Below are 22,725 nucleotides of genomic sequence, written 5' to 3'. Positions count from 1 at the left end.
AGACGAACAGCTGATCAGTCTTCCTGAACACAGCTGTATGCTGAATAGAATCTAACTGGGCACAGTGCTGACCATTGCAGATCCCTGCCGGCCCCCTGGGAGGCCTAGGGCTTGCAGCTCCACTGATTGATTTATGTGAAAATCAGTGAGCACCTTAGGTAAAAATGCTGGGTTTGGACGGAGGATAACCCCTGCATCCTCTGGAAGGAATCGGCAGCACTCTCCTGCACCAAGAGTGCTTACCCTCTTAGCAGATGTGTTTGCCAGGAGGAAATACAGCTTGAGTGACAGCCACTGAAGGCTCACGGTTGTCAGGGGCACAAAGAGCTCCTGTCCCAACGCTGACAGGACCTTGCCCAGGTGCCATGTCGGGATTGTTGGCCTATGGCGTGGCACCAGCCTCTGTGCCCCCTTGAGGCACTGTGCAATGAGGCTAGCATCCTCGCCATTAGCCTAGCCTCCCCAATACAAGAGGCTTTTATGACCGCTACTACACCTCTCAGGGTGGAGCTTGACTTACCTGAGCTCTTGCAGGTATCTGAGTACCTCTAGAGCCGAGCATGACATTGCGTCGAACTGGTTGGCATTGCACCATGACGCAAACAGCTCCCACCAATAGGAGCCCTTGTCGATGGGGCTCAAGCATTCTGCAAGGTATGAACCACCGAACCTGAGCGCACCATGTCTAACAGGCTGGTCCTCTCAGTGGCCAGGCCCAAAGATTTAGCCCCTGCGGAAAGGGGTGGAACAGGGTCCCCTGCGCCTGGCTCAGCAAGTCCCGGCGAACTGGGAGCTTCCATGGTGTCCTGTGCAACAGCGGTGTCACCCATAAGAGCCACAACATGTGTGGCCAATCTGGTGCCACCAGAATCACATGAACTTCCTCCTGGCCGATCCTCTGCAGCAGGTTGGGCAGGAGGCTGAACGAGGGAAGCATAGAGCTGCCCTTGAGGCCACTGGTGTGCTATGGCACCGCAGCCCAGGGGAGGCGCCTGCTCAGGTACAAAGAGCCCATGCCTCCCTGCCTGTTTATATATACGGCTGCCGTGGTGCTGTCGGTTCTTACAAGCACGTGGCAGCCCTGCAGTACTGGGAGGAAATGCACCAGGGCCAGGTGGATTGCCCTCAGATCCAAGGTGTTGATATGGCGGCCCTGCCACAGGGCTCCCCAACATCTACTGGTCCCTCTGCCTTCGTGGATGGCACCCCATTCTTCGAGGGATGCATCCATAGAGATCACCTGGCGGTGCAGCACAGGGCCCAGCCTGCTGCCTCTCGCCAAGTTCTCTGGGACCTTCCACCACTTGAGAGCTGTGCACAACCTCTTGGTAACAAGCACCGATGCCCGGCAATGCCTCTGAGGGCAGAGCCCCAAGCCGTACAGGTACCTCTGTACTGGCCGCGTGTGCAGGAGAGCTAGTGGCACCACCTGTACAGCAGCGGCCATGACCTAACAGGCGAAGACACAGCTTCCTTGTGACCCTGGCCCCCAGGTGAACTGCTCCAGACATTCCCTGAGGGAATCCTGTCAGGCCTGAGTCAGCGTTACCAATCCAGTCCTGGTATCCAGCCACATACTGAGAAACTGGGTGGCCTGAGATGGCTGCAGACTGCACTTTTTTGTTGATGCACAGACCCAGATACTGGATGCGCGCCAACAACATCTGGACATGGTGACAACACTGCTCCTCTGTCTGAGTACATATGAGCCAATTGTCCAGGCAATTCATTACCCTGAGACCCTGCGGCCGCAGAGGCCCTAAGGTCGCATCCATGCACCTGGTAAGGTGCGGGGAGCCAGTGATATGGACAACATCTTGTACTTCAGGGGTCAAAGAAACTTGTTCAAGCCCCTGAGGTCCAAAATGGGTCAGAGCACAAAATCCCTCTGTGTTGGTGATCTGCAACGATGGTAAAAGCAGACACCAAGTCACAGGAGGCACTCAAAAACTGAAGATGATACCCCTGAGTCATTGTTAAAACGACACAGGGGTCCACCCCCAGTGACTCCCATGCTGCATGAGGCCCCTGAGGGCTTATGCCGACAGGGGGAAAAATGGCATCAGGACTGGGACTTGGGCTCCTGGGGTGCTTTGCCCCCGCGCCCTCTTTGTCCTCTCCTGCTGTGCTGCCCTGCATCCAGCTGGACCCTCAGATTTGACTGAGCATGACTGGCTTGATGCTGCTGTTGGTGCCCCTGCTGTGGCCAATGCACCTCCTGCCAGCCCGTGGTCTGCCTCAGGGCATTTGACATTTCACGAGCCGCACGACGAGCCTCCTGCACCTGCTGGATCATTACCGTAGCGTCCGGCCCAAACATAGCTGTCGGCTCCACAGGCAGCCTGAGCAGACATGCCTTGTCGTCAGGCTGCAACTGGGACTGCGACAGCCACAGATGACGTCGCGCTTGCCAGAGACCTGACAAGGCCTTGCCAGCTGCCTCCCCTTGCTCTCTCATAAGCTTGGGGAGAAGTGAGGAGACCTGCTGCAGTTCCTCTACGAGCTGCCCCCCACACTCAGCTGAAAGTTGCTGGACTAAGTGTCGCTGATACAGGGACAATATGGCCGCTGTGTTGGCCAGTTTTGTCTGGACTGCCATAGCCCCCTGCTTCTTCACCAGCAAACCATCCATCATATTGCAATTCTTGCTCCGGCTCTTCCCTTTCCCCAGAACTGAGTTTGAGGGAGCCACCAGAGCTGCCAGTGCTGCGTCCACTGAGGGTGACGGCCCACAACCAATCCTCTCTGGAGTGTGAACTGCAGTCATGGCCCGACAGAGCCCGGACCAGTGACCCATTGCCCGCGGCTCTCTAAATTGCTTCCTGACCACCTCCTCAAAGTCTGAGAGGAGGGGCACCAAGAAGCGCATCGAAGGTTGGGACCCCTTTTCTCCATCATCAAACTGTGATGGGCCGAGCCCCTGTAAGAGGCCGCCCTGTATAGGCGGCATGTCAACACCCAGAGCCGCTGCTGCCCTGCTAATAAGACCTTGCAGGAGGGGTGACCGCTTCTCATCAAGCTCCCCCTCCTCTTGCTGGTCTGCAGCGAACATATCCTCCTCTTCCGAAGGAAACAGGGAAACCTCCTCGTCATCCCCCTCCACATCTATCAATGGGGATGCGGGGCGTTCCTCATATCAGGGCCACCTGATATGAGGCACCACCTCGGCACCACCTCGGCTGGACCAGACCTGGACACAGACCGCACCCCCCCCACTGTCCGCGCAGTAAGGGGGCCTGTAGCAGAAGCCATGCCAGCCTGCCCAGTTTCTACAGCTGTAGGCTTGAACCGCTTGGTAGTCTGTAGGCCTACAGTAGGGGTCTCCCGTATTATGCCCTGTTTCTGAAAGAAACGGCAACGTGCTTCCCTTTGCCTAGCTGACATGCAAAAGCAACTCATACATGCAGCAGGATCCTCTTGTGCTGCCCATGCATGCTCCCCTCCCAAACAAAAAACACACACCGGCTCATCGCGGTGACGTCACGTGACCCGGAAAGTTTGTGGCTCTTTGTTTTGCTAAGTTTGTTAGCTTTATTTTTGTTTCCCTGTGAGTTAGATTTCCCACAAGAATCGACCTGGAAAGGGGATGGGGAGAAATGGGCGCTGTTGTGTCACTGCCGACACGACAACACAATACACGAGGAACCTCTCTTTTTTTTTTTTTATGGCAAGAAAGCCACCATGGAAGAAAGTGCTGGCCGTGCCCGCGACTTGTCGCTTCTCTGGCCAGCTACACCTGTACGGCACAATCCTCCTATGGAAACTTCCCCACACTAAAAGGAAAAAGGAGATATGAGAGAGGACGCTGGCTGCACCCGCGACTTCGTCGCTTCCTCAGAGCAACTGTACGCTGAGTACCCCCAACTCAACTCCTTTCCTCCAAGAACTGTAAGGGAGCAAAGGCGACTTTCACCCTGAGAGGAGTCTAACACAGACCAGCTCTCTACCTGAAGGTATGTGGGTCGCACAAAGCCACCGTTCGTCTCCCTCTCTCACAACTTTCGTCTCTGTCTTTCGTTCTCACGTCGTCTGATCTGCAGTGAAAATCAGAGAATCAGCTGATCCCTGCGCAGCTGGGTCAATTTATAGGGCGCAGGGGAAGCCACGGTAGGCGTGGTGTGTCTTAAAGAAGTTTTCACGTCAGCTGCTAGAATGTCAGTAAATCCCATAACATATATTCTATATGTGGTGGAGAGATATTCTCATACGATACAGAACACTACATTACAGTCTGAAAGGGCTTTACATCCCCACATGTTTACAAGAAACAGCATGACACTACATGACTAAACCTCACAACGGGCAAGAAATAACATCAGCTGAAATGGGAAAAATGGAAGAAATCTTGAGAAGGACCACAGAGAGAGGAGACCCCATTCCTGACCAGACAGGTGTGCAATAGGCCATCAACCCAGTGGGCAAATTACAAACATTACTGTCAAAAGCAGATGCAAGAAAACACAATAGAAGACAATATGACAACAGAGGCAGCAGGAGGCCTCGACCGAGGTAGCAGACACACACACACACACACACACACACACACACACACACACACACACACACACACACACACACACACACAGATACACAGGACAAAGACAGCCACAGAGCAGCCACAGCCGACCTAGCAGTGCATCAGCAGACCAATGGAGCAATCTGGGATCCTGGTGTTTTCTACCAGCTACTTTTTACCAGAGCTGTGCAAATGATCAAGACTTTGACAAACATGGCAGTTACTCCAGTACCAGTCAAGCAAGAACAGGAAAAAAAAATCTCCAACTAAAAATTATTCTTTTGCTTACTCTATAGATTAACACGAAAGAAAAAAAAGGAAAAAGAAAAAGCTGCTTTCATATTGTGTGATGTACAAGTATACAACACAGTCTTGGTTCTACTGATTCTTGTCTTCTCAGTCAATACAATAACCATCTTGCTACTTCATGATGTATGCATGGAAAGTGAAGAAAATATAACAGATAATGAGATAAATATTGGACTTTTGGAACAACAGTACAATTTGTAGCCTGGCTGATGCTGACAGCGTGGGACAGCAAGGAGCTGTCACTACTTAGAGTGGATAGGCACCATTTATTTAGCAGAATTCACTCAAATTTTGTATTTTCGATCAGTTCTCCTGCTTGAATTCACAAACCCTCTCACTTACCAATTAAATGAATGGCTGTTGTGTCCCAGCTTGCTATGCTGTCAATCATGATTGTGATTTATTGGTTTCAAATAGGTGATATCCAACTAGCGTCAGTAGCCACAGGCGCAGCCACCTCGTTAACTGCTTAATAAGGCAAAAAGATCAACAGAGCCTTTCCAGACTCTGAAGAGAAGTCTCTAGAGTCTGCTATTAGGTTAAATTTGGCTACAAAACACTTGGATTCTGTTGCACAAGCAGTTTGGAAGAATGTGATGGACTCTGCAGCTGTCAAAAGATGGTCCAACTGACTCCTACAGCTCTGTAGATGGTATCTAAGCAGGCTAACTTGCTGTGTGTTTGTTGCTGGCATGAACCTCACTGTGGTTTCCGCTGACATAAGGGATGAAAACATCATTTCCATTTTGGGATTAACTTTCTTTAAACTTTTAAATGAGTCTCACGCACCCGATCGTTTCAGAAAGCCTTGCGCCATCTAACATGTAGTACACTCAGCAAAATGTCATTTCCTGCCAAATGCTGCAAGCCTCTCTCCTATCCTCCATTTCGCCAATGTCCCACTTGAGCAGCACATGGCATCGCAACAGCGCCTATTGATAGAACAAGGCTTACCGTCAATCATCATGTAGATGAAAAATATGGGGAACTCGCATTCGATTCCATCAAAAAGCTGTAGAGAGACAGACAGAGAAGGGGAATTAGTGCTTTTTCCAGCCAAGTGTTTTGAGAAGAGGAAAAGGACACAGAGAATTTTAAAAGCAGCAGATGGCCAAGCTTCACCAGCACTGAATATGGAAAAGCACAGTGATGAGATTCGAGACATCTGACGGGTCATTTTCTGTAGTTCAGGTCCAAAGAGGTTTAGTCTTAGCAGGTGTATGTGAAGATCTGACATGTCAACAATTTTATGATGCAGCCTTAATATCAAATTAACAAAACGCACTGAGAGGAGAGTTGGATCATTGGACCACTGCAAGTTAGGGAGTCTCTGTTCGGCAATCACATTCACAACAAAAAGAGGAAGGTCGTAGGTTAATTTCACATCAAAATGTCATTTGGTTACATGATGAAATTTGAGTGGGTTACTATTATTATTATTTCATTTGTCTGGAATGTAGGTTTCCTATACAAGTCCTGGAGAGTTTGACCTGTAGATGAAATGTAAAGATGTAAACTGAACTTCAAATATGAATTGTTGATCTGAGATCCTTTAATCGACAGAAAGTGTAAACAGATCTGCTGACATTTGGTGGCTGCTAATTTGAGTTTATTAATTAGGGCTGACTAAAGGTTGACTTGAATGATTGATTGACTGACTGACAGGTTGGTTGACATTCAGCATGCAGCAATGGCTTCTGACTTTTCCAGTGCAAACACTTGATTTGACGTGAACACCATTACTGATGGATTGTTATCTGAATCTCATTCAAGCAGAAATCCTATTATGGATCTCAACACCTGCCAAACACGAGTACACACAAACACACGCACACACGCACACACCACACACACACACACACACACACACACACACACACACACACACACACACACAAAAAGGCAAACACGCATCCCAAATCATGTGGCTCTGAAAGAGAAATAAGTCAGACATAGAGATGGAAGTAAAGTGAAACAGAAGTGATGAATAATTAATTCAAATAATTTAATCCAGGAATATTTATGTTTACTTGAGGATCAACACACTCACAAACACACACACACACACACACACACACACACACACACACACACACACACACACACACACACACACACACACACACACACACACACACACACGACATGCACAGATGAACACAGGTCTCAAATAACAAGGCGGAAAGATGTGTGACTTGTCCACTGGGTTGCTTTGTGTCTCTTGCTAATTTCCAGAGAAGACAACATGGAGCTGGTCAGAAAGAGATGACACGTTTGCAAATATGTATGACAGCTCATCCTCTGATTCTGACAGTCAGTCAGTAAATTCATTCTGGGAAACGACCATTACTTATGCTTTCATCTGGTCTTTGTTAGCATGAAGTAAGAAAAACTTCATACTCCTCAGCGATCTACATGCAGTCCCACCGGGGCAGAACTATAATGGCTCACATGGCTGTAGCCACTGGAAGATACAACATCACTTGAACAAGAAACTAGACAAGTGAGCAGATTTATCATACTTTGGACATATATTCTTTAAAGGATCTACCACTGATATATTTTCAGAATTACCCCGACATATATATTTTGCTGATGAGAGGTTGTTGGGATATGCCCGGCACAGATTAACAGTCAAAAACCAGCTGCAGACAAAAGCTTGCCTATTACAGATACAAATCTCGCCTAATAAATTTGGCAATAATTCATTTATCTTTTACCAGTTTCCACACAACTTGTTTAATTATAAAGGTTTGAAATATCTGCATGATGTAGAGTTTTGTTTTTCTGAACAATGAACAATGAGTGAATGAACAATGTGTAGACCCAACAAATTATACTTAGATATATATTTTATTAACATTCTATTTTTCATATACATAAGGAAATGTCTGGCAGCCTGTATTGGGCCAGTCTGGTCAAAAGTCTAGGGATGATTTTTTTTACCCCAGTAATTCAAAATCAATGTCTTCCTGTTATAAAATGCTCAGAGACAATATTATATATGTGATATATGAGTCGGATTCTACATGGTGTATGGTGTCCTGTCCTGGCCCCTGTTTGTCATAAATGAATGAGCCTACTTGAGATGAGTTTGCCAGTGGCAATATTTGTATTATTGCAAGTGCAAACACTGTGTTACATGAGTGATAAGAATAATAAAGTTATGAATTAACTGTCATTTTAATATTTTAAATGTGTAAATATTTCTAACTGAAGAATATATATGAATGTTTATGTACTCACTGACTTAACCAACATAAAGTCAAAAAGGGGCGTAAAGTTTGTGTGTTATATTTTCTCTAAATATGACAAATAAAATACCGTATTGATCTGAATATAAGACGATATTTTTTCCATTGAAAATGCCCTGAAAAAACGCCCTCGTCTTATATTGGGGGTCTAAGCAAATACACATGTATTGTACTTGCATATGTTCCATGCTTGAATGTGTACACTTCCCCCGCTCTGGCATGGTTGGAAGGGGTGTGCTCCAGCACGGTACGGGCGTTCATGCACGAGCACATGAACGGTCACGCACGCAGCGCGCGAACGTGGATACAACGTAAATCATGCAACTTTCCTCCTGCCTCCGCAAAATCGTTTAATGCGAAGCGCGATTACCCGGTTGAATGTAGCAGCCAGCTGACATGCCGCTCCGGCTGTCAGTTGGACGCTTTCTGAAGTTACCTCCGAAACTCTCAAGGTAAATAAACATCCCTTAACCCTGGCTCTGAGTGCAATGTGAGACGGTGGCGGTCTCAGAAAGAAGAGCTAAAAAAAAAAAAAAAAAAAATGCCCACAGCCAGAGAAGGGCTTTTCGTGGTCCAAAAACTGGTCGATTCAACGAGACTGACAGGAGGGTGTGCGATTTTGTGAATGAGAAACGTAGTGAGGGACTGCCCGTTACGAGGGCTGTGATGCAGCAAAAAGCACTTGAAGTTGCCACAGAGCTCAAAATACCCCGAACTGAGTTTAAAGCTAGCATGGGCTGGTGTTGCAGAATGCAGTGGCGGATTTAAGAAATTTGGGACCCAAGGCAAAGGCAGGCATGGGGCCCTCTGAGATGAGAGGACAACACACAAAACAGGGGCCCCGAGACACACATAATACGATAAGCATTCTGCTGGCATTTTAGCAAAAGTATTTTAATCAAAAACATAATTAATGTGCGCAAATAAGTAATAACTGTATTAACCATAAGTGTATGAGGAGTTTTATGGGGCCCTCAGGAACTTGGGGCCCTAGGCCACCGCCTAGTTTTGCCTAATGGTAAGTCCGCTCCTGGCAGAATGTCCATATAAAAAGTATTTTTCCAAAAAAGGGTCTTGAAAAAGAGGGGTCGTCTTAAAATCAGGGTCGTCTTTTATTCGGGTCAATACGGTACTATATCCTATAACTACCATAATCTTGAGTCCAGAGTTTTGATCAGTGTGCTATACAAATCGCCACTTTCATGACTTTAATCCAGACCTGAGCAGACATGAGCCTGGACTGTATTCATGTTACTCACCAAAGTGTCGACAAAGACATATTTGATGACTGAAAACAGACAGCATTCCCCTCTAAGCGTCTCTTCTCTCACTCTCACTCTCTTTCACTCACTCACACACACACACACACACACACACACACACACACAGAAGGGTCACATTCAGACAGGATCGGGCATTGCAGCAAAAATAATAAGGAATTTCATTCATTTTAAATAGAGGTAATGTGTTTTAGTGGGAAAAAAAAAAGCAGCGGTGGCCCGCAAAGAATTTGAGCCAGAATCAACTTTTGCCAAAATGCAACCCGATGTCAGGCTGCGATGGCCAATCATGTTGCCGGCAAACAGACCGAGTGGGCAGACAGCGGACAGGCGGGCCGTGTAGTGACACACACACACACCTTCACACAGACCTGTAGCACGGTGCCGCAATGCCTGATCCTGTGTGAACGCAGCCTTAGTCACCACATATTTAGAAAGGCTATGAAAATCAAGGCCAACAACAGACGAAACAACATAAAGCCTCTACTAGACCCATCAGTACCCCGTGTGTGTGCATGTGTGATTGTGTGTGTGTTTGTGTGCATCTCAGCCCTTCTAATTATAAATGTCATTACGGCTTGGCTATCTTTGTCTCTCATCTCTTTTGATAATCTCCATGGTGATGGGAGATAACAGAGATTACATCCTAATGAAATAAAGGACAGCGATTAGAGATGGCGCGCACACACACACATACACACACGACACATACATATAGGCCCACCCCTACCTATACACTGCAGTTACTTATACACTGTATCTGTAACCCTCAAATACACTTTCTTCAAATGGTTAACGTCTGCTGCGGTCACTGCGGCAGTGCAGGAGTGATTACTGTGTGTGCAGGTATGCATGGCTCCGAGGTGTGTGTTTCAGTCGAGATAAGAGGCACAAGAGTCTGGTGGGTGGTGAGAGAGAGGGAGAGAAGAGCAAAAAGAGAAAAATAAATGAGAAGGGTGAGAAAAAGGTACAGGGAGTTGGAGAGGTTTATTTAGAGGGAGGGAGAGAGGGTGAACAGTCAGGCAAGGCAAAAGAGAGAGAGAGAGAGAGAGACATAGAGAGAAGGAAAAAGAGGTGCAGTCATCCACTGAGAATGCTGCCTTTCGGCCTGTTGGGGCTGTAAACAGGCAGCGATCCCGGGAGTTTTGTGCTCGAGCAGCTCAGCTGATTGGTAAAAATGTCTATCACACAGGCTACTGCTCTCTGCCAATGGTAAACAAGCGGCGAGTGCATGCGTCCGACCTGCAGCCGAACCTCTCTCTCCCTCGACACCGACCACGACAACCGCAGTTGCTGCTGTCTGCGGGGAAGCTGTCTTCCTTTCGCCACGCTGTGACACACTCCCACACGCTCCCATGGTGCCTCGCTTGTATGTGGATGCTTTGTGTCGGGTTTGTCGACTCAGTACCCTGACAAATTCCTCATTACTCGTCTCTCCTTTGTTACAGATCTCCATTCTGCCTCCAAAACTGATGGGTGAAAACTCTCTGTGAAGTGCTTGAAGTGAGGACTTTTAAGTCTCAACTGACAAAAAAACATGGAATAATACAAAAGAATAAATCAAATCACTGAGTCTGTACTCCCCATTTGTTAGTCAGCTGAGTCTAAAGGGTCAATCAGCCCTTGGCAATTTTGCGTGGTGCATCTTTGAACGTAAGGTGCTGGGAACTTCCACACTCAAAGAATCCAAACTTTTTTTTTTTTTTTTCACCTTTTCTCACTGAAGCCAGCTTATTGGAAAGTAAAACTGTGTAAAACTAGCCGGAAAATATAATTTTGGGCAATTCAGCTCCACTGTAAAATTTAGAGAAAGTGATAAAAAAAAACTAGTACTTTTTGAAAAAACTAGGACTTTTTGAATGGTAAATCATATTATTGTTGAATCTGGAAAAGTAATTTGTTTTGTTACTCTTTATTGGGAATCAGTAGTAGCATGATTGAACTGACTGCGATGTATTCCTTGAGCAAAACATTACCAATCAACACCTTTCACATGAGAATTTGATTCTTTTCACTTGGATTGTTTTTATTTTTAAATGTTGTAATACAGTGAATGTTTTCTGGGAGGGTAGGGAAGAAGCAACAGAGCAGTGATGAGAAGCTTCAGTTTTGAACTTTAACCGGCATCTGTGTCTTCCAGGGAAAAGCTGTCTGCCGGTTGGTATGACTAGAGGCAGGATGAAGCCTGAGGGAACTGGGGTATTAAATACTGTTTGCTAATACTGAGTCTTAGAGTCTTTGTGTTGCATTAGCTACAGGATTAGAGAAAGCTAATTTCAAAGCGTTCCAACTGGTTGAGAGTTGGTGTGCTTGCCACACGAGCTCCCTGTGTGCCACGACTGGCTTACGATACATCGACCGAGGACTCACTTTTCAGATCCAGTGCCTTTTTGTTGTGTTTTCCACAGCAAAGCTGCACCTTTCCCAAGTTTCTGACAATACCAAAAAGTGGAGGATAGCCAAAAGCAGTTCTTAAAAAATGGCTTGATGTTTCAAAACATTTTTCACTGCAGTATAACAACAGCGGAAGCCATAAGCAGATTTCTGTCTAGTCCTGCTAAAGGGCCTAAAAAACTACAAAAACAGGTCACTGGTGGCCACAAGGCCTTCAACCTATAGATGATGCTGTACACCTGAGCTGTGTCTCCTGTGTATGGCTGAAAAATAAAAAAAAAATCATGTGGGCTTTCTTTTGTGAATTATGCAGCAGAAAATCTTTAAATAAATGTAAAAATATAGATGTGTTTTAGTAGTATTGATGATTAATTACAATTTTAGAAAATGTTACGCTCACGTTTAGACAAAAACAAGGTGCATATACAGCATTATCCTTTGGAATTAAGCTTAGTGCTTAAAATGGAGCAGAGGTAATATAATATATATGGGATCATATAACTTTTAACAAGGTGATCCAAAACCCCTCATCAACCCGGTCTACATCTTTGAAGCATATGAGTCATCATCCATTTACTTTCCCTTAAGCACTGTCACCGTTAAAGGTCTTACAGTGTTTATCTGTGTTGGTGTTAATTACTTTTCCATGTAGCAAGCAGCACGACAAATTACTACTTTGCAAAAAGTCTTGTCTAATCGTCCCCTTTAATAATGAGCTGAAGCTGAATAATTCAAACCAGTATCCCATCTCCAACTCCAGCAGCAGAAAACTTTCCCAGTCAAAGCCCTATTTAGATTTCCTACCATGTCAGTAAACTGACAGAAATGTCATGTTTAGATAATAGGAAGCTCTTGCTCAGTGTTCGTTTCATGTTGAGTGTGTTTTATAACCGGCCTTACTCATGCAAATAAGGTCAAATCAAGAAACCTTTTGAAACACATTAGCAATGAAGGTTAATTATAAAACTGCAGTGATTACATAAATGCTGGCATTTCTATGAGTGTGTTGCAAATGACTGAGCGCTGCTTCTCCCTTCGCCTCACACAAATACGCAGATGCACACAACTGGAGCACTACAACATGCAAGAATGAAGCCATTAACAGGATAAGCAGATAAGATGGAGAGTTTGCTGTATTCATGAGATTACTATCGCATTTATGTCAATAGTTCTTCTCCCTAAATAAAAATCAGGCCATTTAAACGTCCTATAGTACTTAATCATTTCAAGCATTTTCCCAGTCTTTTAAGAATACAAGCAGGATGATGTTATCAGATCCTCAAGTTAGATTTAATTTCCATACTTTTCCCGTAGTCATCTGTTTTAATTGCTTTGTCTTTCCCTCAAGAGATGCAAATTGCTGTTGTTTACAATGACTTATATTATAGTGTACAATCTGTACAGCACAGACTTAAGCCTCTATCTAACACTCTTTTGCCATTAAAGGTGCTTCATGTATTTTTAAACATCAGTCTGTCACTGTCAAATTATTTGTGATAGCTTGGTATATTCAGTGTAAACAAGTGACAGCATGGTGGAGTCTGTCGGCCTCTGTCGCACACTGGTGTTATTGTTAGTGCTAGGGCCACATTAACACAACACTTCCCATTAGTGCTATTGCTTTCTGTCACCTCTCCCCCTCCCTGAAGAGGATAAACATGTAGGAAGTGTTTTTTTCCATCACCCCTTCACTCCTTCCACCAGCTGCCAAAAGCTGCCGGAAAATCTGAAAACTTTATCTCTATTTGCTCTGGAAGAACAGCGCCCCCTTCCTGTTTTGTGCCATAAAGCAAATCCCAGCTGCTGGTCAGCAATGGAAAACACAGTGTAGAAGTCGCCCATGATCTAGATGTTGGCCTTGCTCATTTGTGGTAATTACGCTACCATCTCCAAATTAATGTGGTAATGATCGAAATTACATATGTATTGATGTGCATGTTTAAAAACAGATGGGACTGAAAATGGGAAGCTATACAGTGTCAACATTGTAGTTTCAGCATAAAAATCAAGCTATGAAACATATAAGTTAATGAAGGAAGAGATAAAGTGTGTCTGACTTGTGCCCACCTTCATCTCAGCAGGTTTGTAGTAGCGGCGGTTCTTGTCTTCATTGGCGGTGCGGTAGCCATCACGGAGGAAGCGTTTGAAGCCGTACTTGCCCCGCAGCTTGCGGACGATCTTGTCCAGCGTCTGGCTGTAGAGTGCATCATCGTCCACCGCAAACGCTGGGTAGCTGATGGTAGGCAGCAACGCCGCGTCCGTGTTCTGCCGCAGGAAACAGGAGGGATTACACAAGTGACAGGACCTGTTTGTAACTACACATTCAGCAGAAAAGGTACCAGAAATGACATCACTACAAAAAATATTGATCCTACCAAGACATTTAGTCTCATGCCCAGTCTTAAAATCTTTTTTTTTTCCCAACAAGAATCTGCCTTAGTGATGAGATAATCCCACTTGCAGTTTCATTTGCTTCAGGATTTTTTGTGGGCACAGGTATAAACATGTTGAAACAAAGCAGAATAAAGCAATTATTAGTATCATTAGTATCAAGAACATGAAGCTTGGATCAAGAAAAATTGTGGAAATTATTTAAGAACAAGATTTTAAGGTCGATTATGAAACTAAATCACTTGTTAATCTTTTTTCCCCTTAAATGTGCCCTTTTTTAAGTGATCATTCAAGACATTTTTTTTCGTGACTGGTGAGGAAGTTGAACTGGACACAAGATGGAACAACATGGACTGAGAGTATTGTTGAATTTTGTATTGTTGAGTTCAAATGTACAATGTGTTTTTTGCAAAATACAGAGTTGAAATCAAACTCTTCAATTATTTCATGAACACACCTGAAATTAAGTCCAATACTGGAAAAGATCATTCAACAGGGATGCAAGCCACTTGATATGGGTGAGCTAAGAACATAAAATAATAATATGCACTGATCTAACATGGGTCAGTCATGTGTGTTCTGAATCTAAATTGTACATCCTGCAGCTGATACCTGTCCATGTTCTTCAGGGATCAAACTGGATTTTTAGACACAAGCTTTTGATCAGGTTCAGAGCGAAGGCTTCTGGCTATGAAGCCCAGCTGGGTCAGCTAACTAGCAGAGCCTGCTTTAAAGCTCAAAACTCTCTGACAAAATCTCCACTGGACCAGTCATTATGAGTGAATACTGTCATTACATTTGACAAACCATTAAGAATGAACATTCAATACTTTCATTTTATAAACTAATTGGGTTTGGTTTCCTTTATTAAGTAATAGAAAAGAGAACTATTTGCCCTGTGCCTCACTGCAAACAGCTATGAATGTTTAATGTAACCCGAACCCTATTAATAGTTAAAACAATGTGACTCCTAAAAAAAATATCAAAGAATCTATTTCCTGTCTGGACTCTGATGTCTAGATGCTAACATTTTTTTTAAAGTGCAATGACACCCTCTCTCCTTCAACAGTGTCTCAGCTGATTTTTAAAAAGCCTTGTATTCCACTGCATATTAGTTTGAGGCTTATGCATAATGAATTGCTTCACTGGATCACCTGCATAAACCATGAGACATCCACCTCACTAAACACACACACACACACACAAGCACACACCCTACCTCACTACCTCATTCCCTTAATCCCCATTTAGTGTTTTCAGGATACCAGAACTTAGACTTTGCCACCAATATTAGTTTTAGCATAAACATTTGATGCAGCAAAGCCAAAGCAAACACGAAAATGCATCAAGCGCTGTGTTGCCACACTTGAGAATGTAAATAGCTCCATTATTCACTCATGGTACCTCTTTTGTCAACCAGATATTGCAATACTACCAATTATCATCTTTTGGTGTAATCGTATGGTGATGATTTTGTGATAACTATTGTTACACAACACTTAACACTTGTCTAAATTGCAATCAACCAAAATGTATCCAAACTGACAAAACCAGGTATGACACATTCAAAAAAATATTAGTAAAAATGTTTTTTGACCATCCAGTTAAGGATGTTGTTTCCTTGAGACTTGCAGAGTTTCCTTTCTGGTGAGGATTATTGGTTTTCCTCTTCTCCAGAAAAAGCACAAAGGATGAAGGTGAAAAATAATCAATCTGTGAATACATTTAGTCAATCTTTTGAAAAGAGTTGGAGAAATCATCAAGTATCAAATTCAACACCAATGCACACATTTAAGAGAATTTAGATAATTATTAGGCCTATTTTTTTTAATCTTTTATTTATTTATTCAGGGTGCATACTTTTTTTTACTTTCTTTCAGCAATACCCTGCTGCATATCCCTGCTTCTGATTTCTGATTCTCATGACCTTGCACAATGCGTTATGAGTATTTATGTTGTATGTTTTCAGTACACCAGGCTCCACGTTTGTGGAACAAACTTCTGATCTCGGAACTTCTGTTGTGATTTGACGCTATATAAATAAAGATTGATTGATTGATTGATTGAATGCACTCATTAGATGGTCCCTGTGCACTCACAGCTGACTGTACATAGAGACCAGTGTTAGTGTTAGTGTTAGTTGTCCAGCTTGGACGACGGCTTATTTTGATGAAAATCATTAAATTATTGATCGGTAAGTTAGAATCTATGAATATATTTCCAACTTTACCAAAATGCAGAGTGTCCTGGAGGTAGGACACATGCCCACTCACTTGCTTTGCCTGCTCCCGACTTATACCTGCTCCGTTCACACATGGACTCAGCTGCACATTTTGCGCTCTGGTACTAGGGAGCTGCAAGGTTGTGTGGAGCATCTGATGCAGATATTTGTATTCATATATACTGCCCCTCCAGCTGGCGCTGGTATAACTTGTGGCGTGTGGTACATGTGTGAAAGGGGATTCAGTTACACACATTCACACCTGGAAGCTGCCCAGTTGAACCACAGTCTACATTGCTGGCCATTGAGCAGCTCCACTGGAGCAACTGTGGATTAGGTGGGTTGCTCAAGGTGCTGTTAATTCATTCCCACCCACCCACATTTACCTGCTGGTCTGGAGAACAGACTGGCAACCTTTTGGTCACAGCTGCCCGATTTACTAATGAACAAAGATGTACTGATGTTCAACAACTTTCGAAAACAGTTGTGTGACCTCTATAAGTGAAAAGTAAGGTGCCTGGTCTTTAGTGAAAGATGTTGTTCGCTATGGCACCCTATGTTGCATTTTCCTGTCCACATTCAGATAGATAACCCAAAAGACCAATGAGAATAGAGTGAGCGGGTCTTAATAGGCCTGATCAGACCTTCTTCTTCCATATTCTCTGCTGTGTGTGTAGCAGAAAGCCTTGACTGTCAGGATCCAGGCTGCTTTCTATTCCAGCAGCTCTCTTTCTGTTCATTTATGCCCTCTGAGAGCAAAGATGAAACTGGACACATTTGTACAAAAGGTTGAACATATATAAAATTTAACCCTTATCCCAAAAGTATGGAATAAAAGTGTGATAGATACCAATTTTCCTTTTTTCAATGTGCAATACATTTATCTAATTTGCTTCAGTTTTGACTTTTTTTTTTTTACTTTGTCACAGCAGTTTGATCAGTCATCATACTTTCTAGTAATTAGCCCTCTGTAGGCTCTCCATATAGTTTCTTTGCAGACAATAAAGATCTAAACTGAGCCCGACTGAAGTGAACTAATAAGTAGTGTGAAACTGCAGTCTTCATGATGATGCTGGCCGACAACCCTTCCGTCTCTCCTTCCCTCCTGCTGCTTTCATGTCATTCCCATATGGCTATATGGGCACTCCATTCACCTAATTACACTCATTTCCTCGCAAGTTGATGATGGCTATTCTGGTTGGCACATGTGCATTCAGCACAGAGAGAGAAGTGATCATTTACACGTCTGCTCATTGGTACCCGGTTCCCTTCCCCTCACTTTTCATTTTGTCGCCATCCCTCAATCACTCCTTCCTGCCTTTCTTCACCTCCACCTCCCTACATACCAGCAGCCACGTCGCACTTTCTCAACTTTCTGTCAACACTGGACAATCAGCACTGCGGTTAAGAGGAGTGTAATGACTACATCACCGAGGAAATGTGGTCTTTAATTATAGATATCCTCTGACATGCTGACATGAGTGCGTGGTTTGTTTGATAGATGCCATATGGATTTTTGCAAGTAGAGGAGTAATTACACTTTTCCGTTTCTGACGTTGGCTTCTATTTCAGGTTTTGATTGTTATAAATTATGAGGACAGCTGTTTCTCTGACTTGAAAACTAACTTGATCATGTCTGTAGTATCATATCTATATAAGAGTTTCACTTCCAAAATGTAAAGATAGATGCTTTTCAAGCTGAATTGATATCTACAGGTGTTCAGCTCACAATCTAGGCAGAATTTGCATGTGAATGTTGTCTCATACTTAAAAAAAGAGGTTTTACCTGCATTAGTAGGAAATATGTCTGATTCAGAGGCAAATACTAGACAGCTGATGTACTCCGGTTCATGTCTTTTTCATTTAGGGTGAATCTGAGACGTGCCATCCTCTGATCACACAGGAAGAGGCAGCATAAATGAATTCCTGTGTCTGTGTCAGCCAAAGAACAAGAGCTGTCAAAATAAAAAAATTTTGCCTTGTTCCTGGAAAAAGTTTGGGAAGTTTTTTTTTTTTTTTTTTTTGGAAAGTAAAACGAACGTAGTGTCTCATCAACGCCCCCCACACATATAAGAGAGGTTGAGTCTGTCACCTCCTTTAAATCGAGGCTAAAAATACACCTTTTTTCATGTGACTAAAGCCTTTTGTTAATCCTCCTGCTTGTCCAAAAACAGCAATCAACCATTGTGATATAGTGATGCAAAACTATGAGCTGTTACTCTCCTTTCCTTTTTGTTTTACTGTTATCCTCTATATCTTGATATCCTGCCCAAATTTACATTCATGTTCTTGTATTTTTTATGCATATGTTTATTCTTTAATTGGATATCAGTTCTGTTTCCTTTTAGTGTGAAGTGTGTTAAGACCTTTGTTGCTGAAAATGCACTTTATATAACATTGTCAGGCATTTCGATTTATATTTACTGATATCTGATATAGATATTTTCACTGATTTTTCAATCAATGTGCAGACCAGCATAGAATAACAAATTTGTTTATTTATTTATCTATTTTTCAGGGACAATACACACTAATCAGCAGTTAAACTATAAGTGATTGAGTCTAGAGTTAGGCTAGTTTTCATCTGCTGTCCCTGGCCAGAGTTGATTGAAATGCATGTGAATGAAAGAATAATATACCATTATCCTGCATGACCACCACCCTTCGCCTGTGGCAATGCTCAAACCACAAACAAAAACAAACAAACAAAACAAAATATTCTTGACGGCTACAGCCCGTGCTGAGGTTTTGTGGTTACAGCCTGGTATCTACAATTTCCAGATGATCTGGTTTCTTTGATTGCTTGAATGACAGTCAACCAGTCAGACAGACAGCCACACAGACAGACTTACATGGGAGCGGGACTCTCGGGGCAGCAGGGAACAGAGGGTCTGTCTGTTCCTGTTGTGGGCGTCCAAATCCACAAAAATCACTGACCAGGAGCAGCCCTGCAGAGCAAAAACACACATAGCACAACTTTTCATCAGGCATACAAACACATGCAATATAAAGTGACCCATGCTTTGTGCTTTCTATCTACAAAACACACACACAGACATACACACACACACACACACACACACACACACACACAAACACACACACAGACACACACAGCACAAGCTCCATCAGCAATCAGAAAAGACACTAAAAAGTCATGCAAATAAAACGACAAAAGGAACATTTTCAAACACCCCCGACATTACACCTCACGCCTCCACAGATCAAAACACCATCGACAGCGACGACAACTCAACTCTTACACAACTCATACACCGTTATCGTCCAACTGGACTGATATTTTTGGGCTGCGAACAAAGAGCTTGTGTTATTTTTTGAAGTACAGTGTGGGAGTACTTGAACAACAGTGAGGAGGGAGTCACTCTATCACTTCAAAATCCTCCACGTTAGTAGGAAAAAAAAAAGCTGCTACTAGTGTGCAGCCTCTCCATCCACTCAGAGCTCGGGCAGAGGGGCAGCTTCACGCTTCTACTAGCTGACGGACCCAATCAAACCTTTTCTGGTTCGTAAGAGCTTGTATCTCTGTTCCAAGTCCAAGCATCAGCAGAGCTTACATAAGACCTGCCGAGTCTCCCCCTCAACCTGCTGAGCAATTTCTAATGTAAGTCCGATGCATTATGTATGAATACCACCAGAGTCCATTTTTCCCCCCAAAACAAGTCTGGCCGAGGCTTTTAGTCAAATCAGCAAGCTTTCCTGTAGCCATTTGCATATTGCAGTGGATTGTGGGCCGCCAATGTGAGCATTTGTGACAAGTCAGTGGAGAGGCTCTAGCAGGGAAAAACCTTTACAGCTGCTGAATGACAGAAAGAACAAGAAAAATGTCACTCTGCCCGGGAAATGTGTTATCCTACCAATACAAACAAAAGTTCACTTTTTTCTTTTCTTTTTTCTTTTTTTTTTTTTTTTTTTAGAAAAACATTCATTGATCCATTTTTTCCTTGGCAGTAAGATTTGTCCTGTCTTATAATAAAGGCACATGAAAGAGGATTTTTATTATTACTTAAAATAATTTACATTATTTGTTTATTCATTTATTTCTACATTGAATGTGTTTACTTTGTAGTTTTTCTTACTTCCTACGGTTTAGAGCTTTATTTTGAAAGTCAGTTATTGGAGGAGGCATGCGACTTTTACAGTTTGTGCCTCAATCATGTGTCTTGTCTCTGTTGGATAACTGGTGGACAGTTGACTACATTGTGCAGTTTCCAAGATGTGCTTTCATTTATTAAACGCATAACCTCGCAGAATGAGGAGTACCAAAACACTCAGAGTGAGTGCCACTGTGAGACAGATGGATGAACGGACACACACCAATTCATAATCCGACCCCCTCCAGTTTCACTGAGTGGGGGAACAATCAACTTGTGCTGCAGAATTTTTTTCTGCCATATAAGAAAATGAGCAGAATATATCTGATATTGAGGTTGTCAATCAGTCCAGTAGATTTAATTTCTTTTCAACTTTCTGACCGGTGCTCCCCACACAGCTGAGTGTTCAAAACACTACTGCAAAACCCTGTCATTATGAAACTTACATCAGCCCGATACTGCTTTCAGTGATGTGTATGACAAATTTCACTTATGAAGACTTATACTGGCATAAGCAGGTGGTTTAACTCTATTCCATACATAAAAAAGGTTGTTGATTTGTGTTGGGTGGATTTTCCCCTCCACTGAACTGGACTGGTGAGGTTTAGGTGACAGTCGTGAGATAGGACGCAAAGCCTGCTGGGATGAGATTGTCCATCTCTGAGCACACATTTCTGCGAGGTAAACACAGGCTGAGGTAAATCTAACACATGCACACACATACATACTTCTAACCATGCGGTGTAAAATGTGATAGGCGGGTTGAAAATGTGCTGTAGTGGTAGAGGCAGACAGATTTGATGTGGGGAGGATGAGAGTCAGCTGGGAAATCAAGATAGATAGAGATCATCAATAAGCAACTGGATGGCTTGTAGCACTTCCATTTTCACAGAGGGACACGGGATGTAGTGAAGTGCACACATGCGCACGCACACACACACACACACACACACACACACACACACACACACACACACACACACAAGCACGCACACACAAAGAAAAGCCCCAGACATCATGGATCATAAAGCAGCCTCCTCCTCCTCCTCTATAAATTGATTCTTTCAACAAGCTCAGCTCAATGACAAAATCCATTCGCAGGCACAGTTAAACCCCTCATTTCACCACCAATCATAGGAGAAACAAACAGTGCCTTTAATACACACTCAAGTTCTTTTCGCTATAACAGCCTCATATCATGACCAGAAAAAAACGAAAACACGTTCTGGGGCATTAGATTGCCTGCGTTCTGCCTAAATGAAGAAGAAACAGCAAGGACAGATAATAATATGAGGCTTGCTATGGTAAAGGCTTCTGTTTTCGAATCCATTAACAGGTGTAATGGATGTTCCTCTTCTCCTGACTCTTCTGCACACAGGCAGTGAAACAAACACATCCAATGGACACTGCAGAGCAGAGCAGGAGAGTCGTGGGAAGCCGGGAACAAACATCAACTCCGGCCATCGATCAAAGTCTGCAAGGATGCAAACACTTTGCTGAGCACAACACGAACACCCCACCAAACTCCAGCTTCTCTCCACCTGGAGAAAAACAGCCCAGCTATAACAATGACGGCAGCACTAACAACGACCAATGATGTGTAGTCGTTTCAAACAGACACAGTTTCCCATGAATCCAGCTATCGAAGCCAGCCGTTCTTCAAGGAGGATGGCGACACCGCAATCCTCAAGCACACTATCTTAGTGATGTATGAGGCTGTAATGGGCGTCTGCAGATTTGAATTAGAGGCCAGGCCTGGCGAACTGTGATGGGATATTTATCCATGTGATACTGTCAGACTGAACGGGAGTTGTATGAGGAGGAGGGATGGTGCAGGACAGAGCATTTTCGTTGTTGTTGGTTTTTTTCAAATAAGTTACCTGGTTTCCAAACAGGTTGAATCCATTGATGGCCTCGAGAGCTGCTTTAGCTAGTCCCACAGAGCTGCAAAAGAAGAAACACCAAGTGTTAGTGCAATGTAAGCCACGGCTGAAAGAAGCGGGGCTGTGGAAACTAGCACCTGTCAGAAAATGAGTCGTGTTAAAGAAATCAGTTTATTAGACATATGTTGGTTCTTGTAGAAATCAAGTTGACTATACAAGATGTCAGCTCCCGGAAATCCTCACTTTCATTAGGTAGCTCTGATTGCACAGGTCTGCAGTGTGCTTTCATTGTCATTCGAAACTTGTGCTGCAGTGGAATCGAGTGAAAGCATAATGTTATCTTATATGTTACAGTGATTATTATT

The 22,725-nt window shown here is 43.6% G+C and overlaps 1 protein-coding gene across 3 annotated transcripts in view; it reads right to left on the bottom strand.

The window, feature by feature from the left end:
- phkb (phosphorylase kinase, beta) overlaps window positions 1-22,725 on the bottom strand; it is a 146,252-nt gene that overhangs the window by 78,027 nt on the left and 45,500 nt on the right. For all 3 annotated transcript variants that reach the window (XM_030077121.1, XM_030077130.1, XM_030077138.1), the window contains 4 exons: window positions 22,358-22,421; window positions 19,218-19,313; window positions 13,821-14,018; window positions 5,780-5,837 (listed from right to left, as the gene is read on the bottom strand). In XM_030077121.1, coding sequence (XP_029932981.1) covers window positions 5,780-5,837; window positions 13,821-14,018; window positions 19,218-19,313; window positions 22,358-22,421 — 416 coding nt within the window. The remainder of the gene's footprint in view (window positions 1-5,779; window positions 5,838-13,820; window positions 14,019-19,217; window positions 19,314-22,357; window positions 22,422-22,725) is intronic.

The sequence above is a fragment of the Myripristis murdjan genome, chromosome 3 (assembly GCF_902150065.1).
Source record: "Myripristis murdjan chromosome 3, fMyrMur1.1, whole genome shotgun sequence".
NCBI classification, from domain to species: domain Eukaryota; kingdom Metazoa; phylum Chordata; class Actinopteri; order Holocentriformes; family Holocentridae; genus Myripristis; species Myripristis murdjan.
This window is presented reverse-complemented; position numbering and strand designations above follow the sequence as displayed.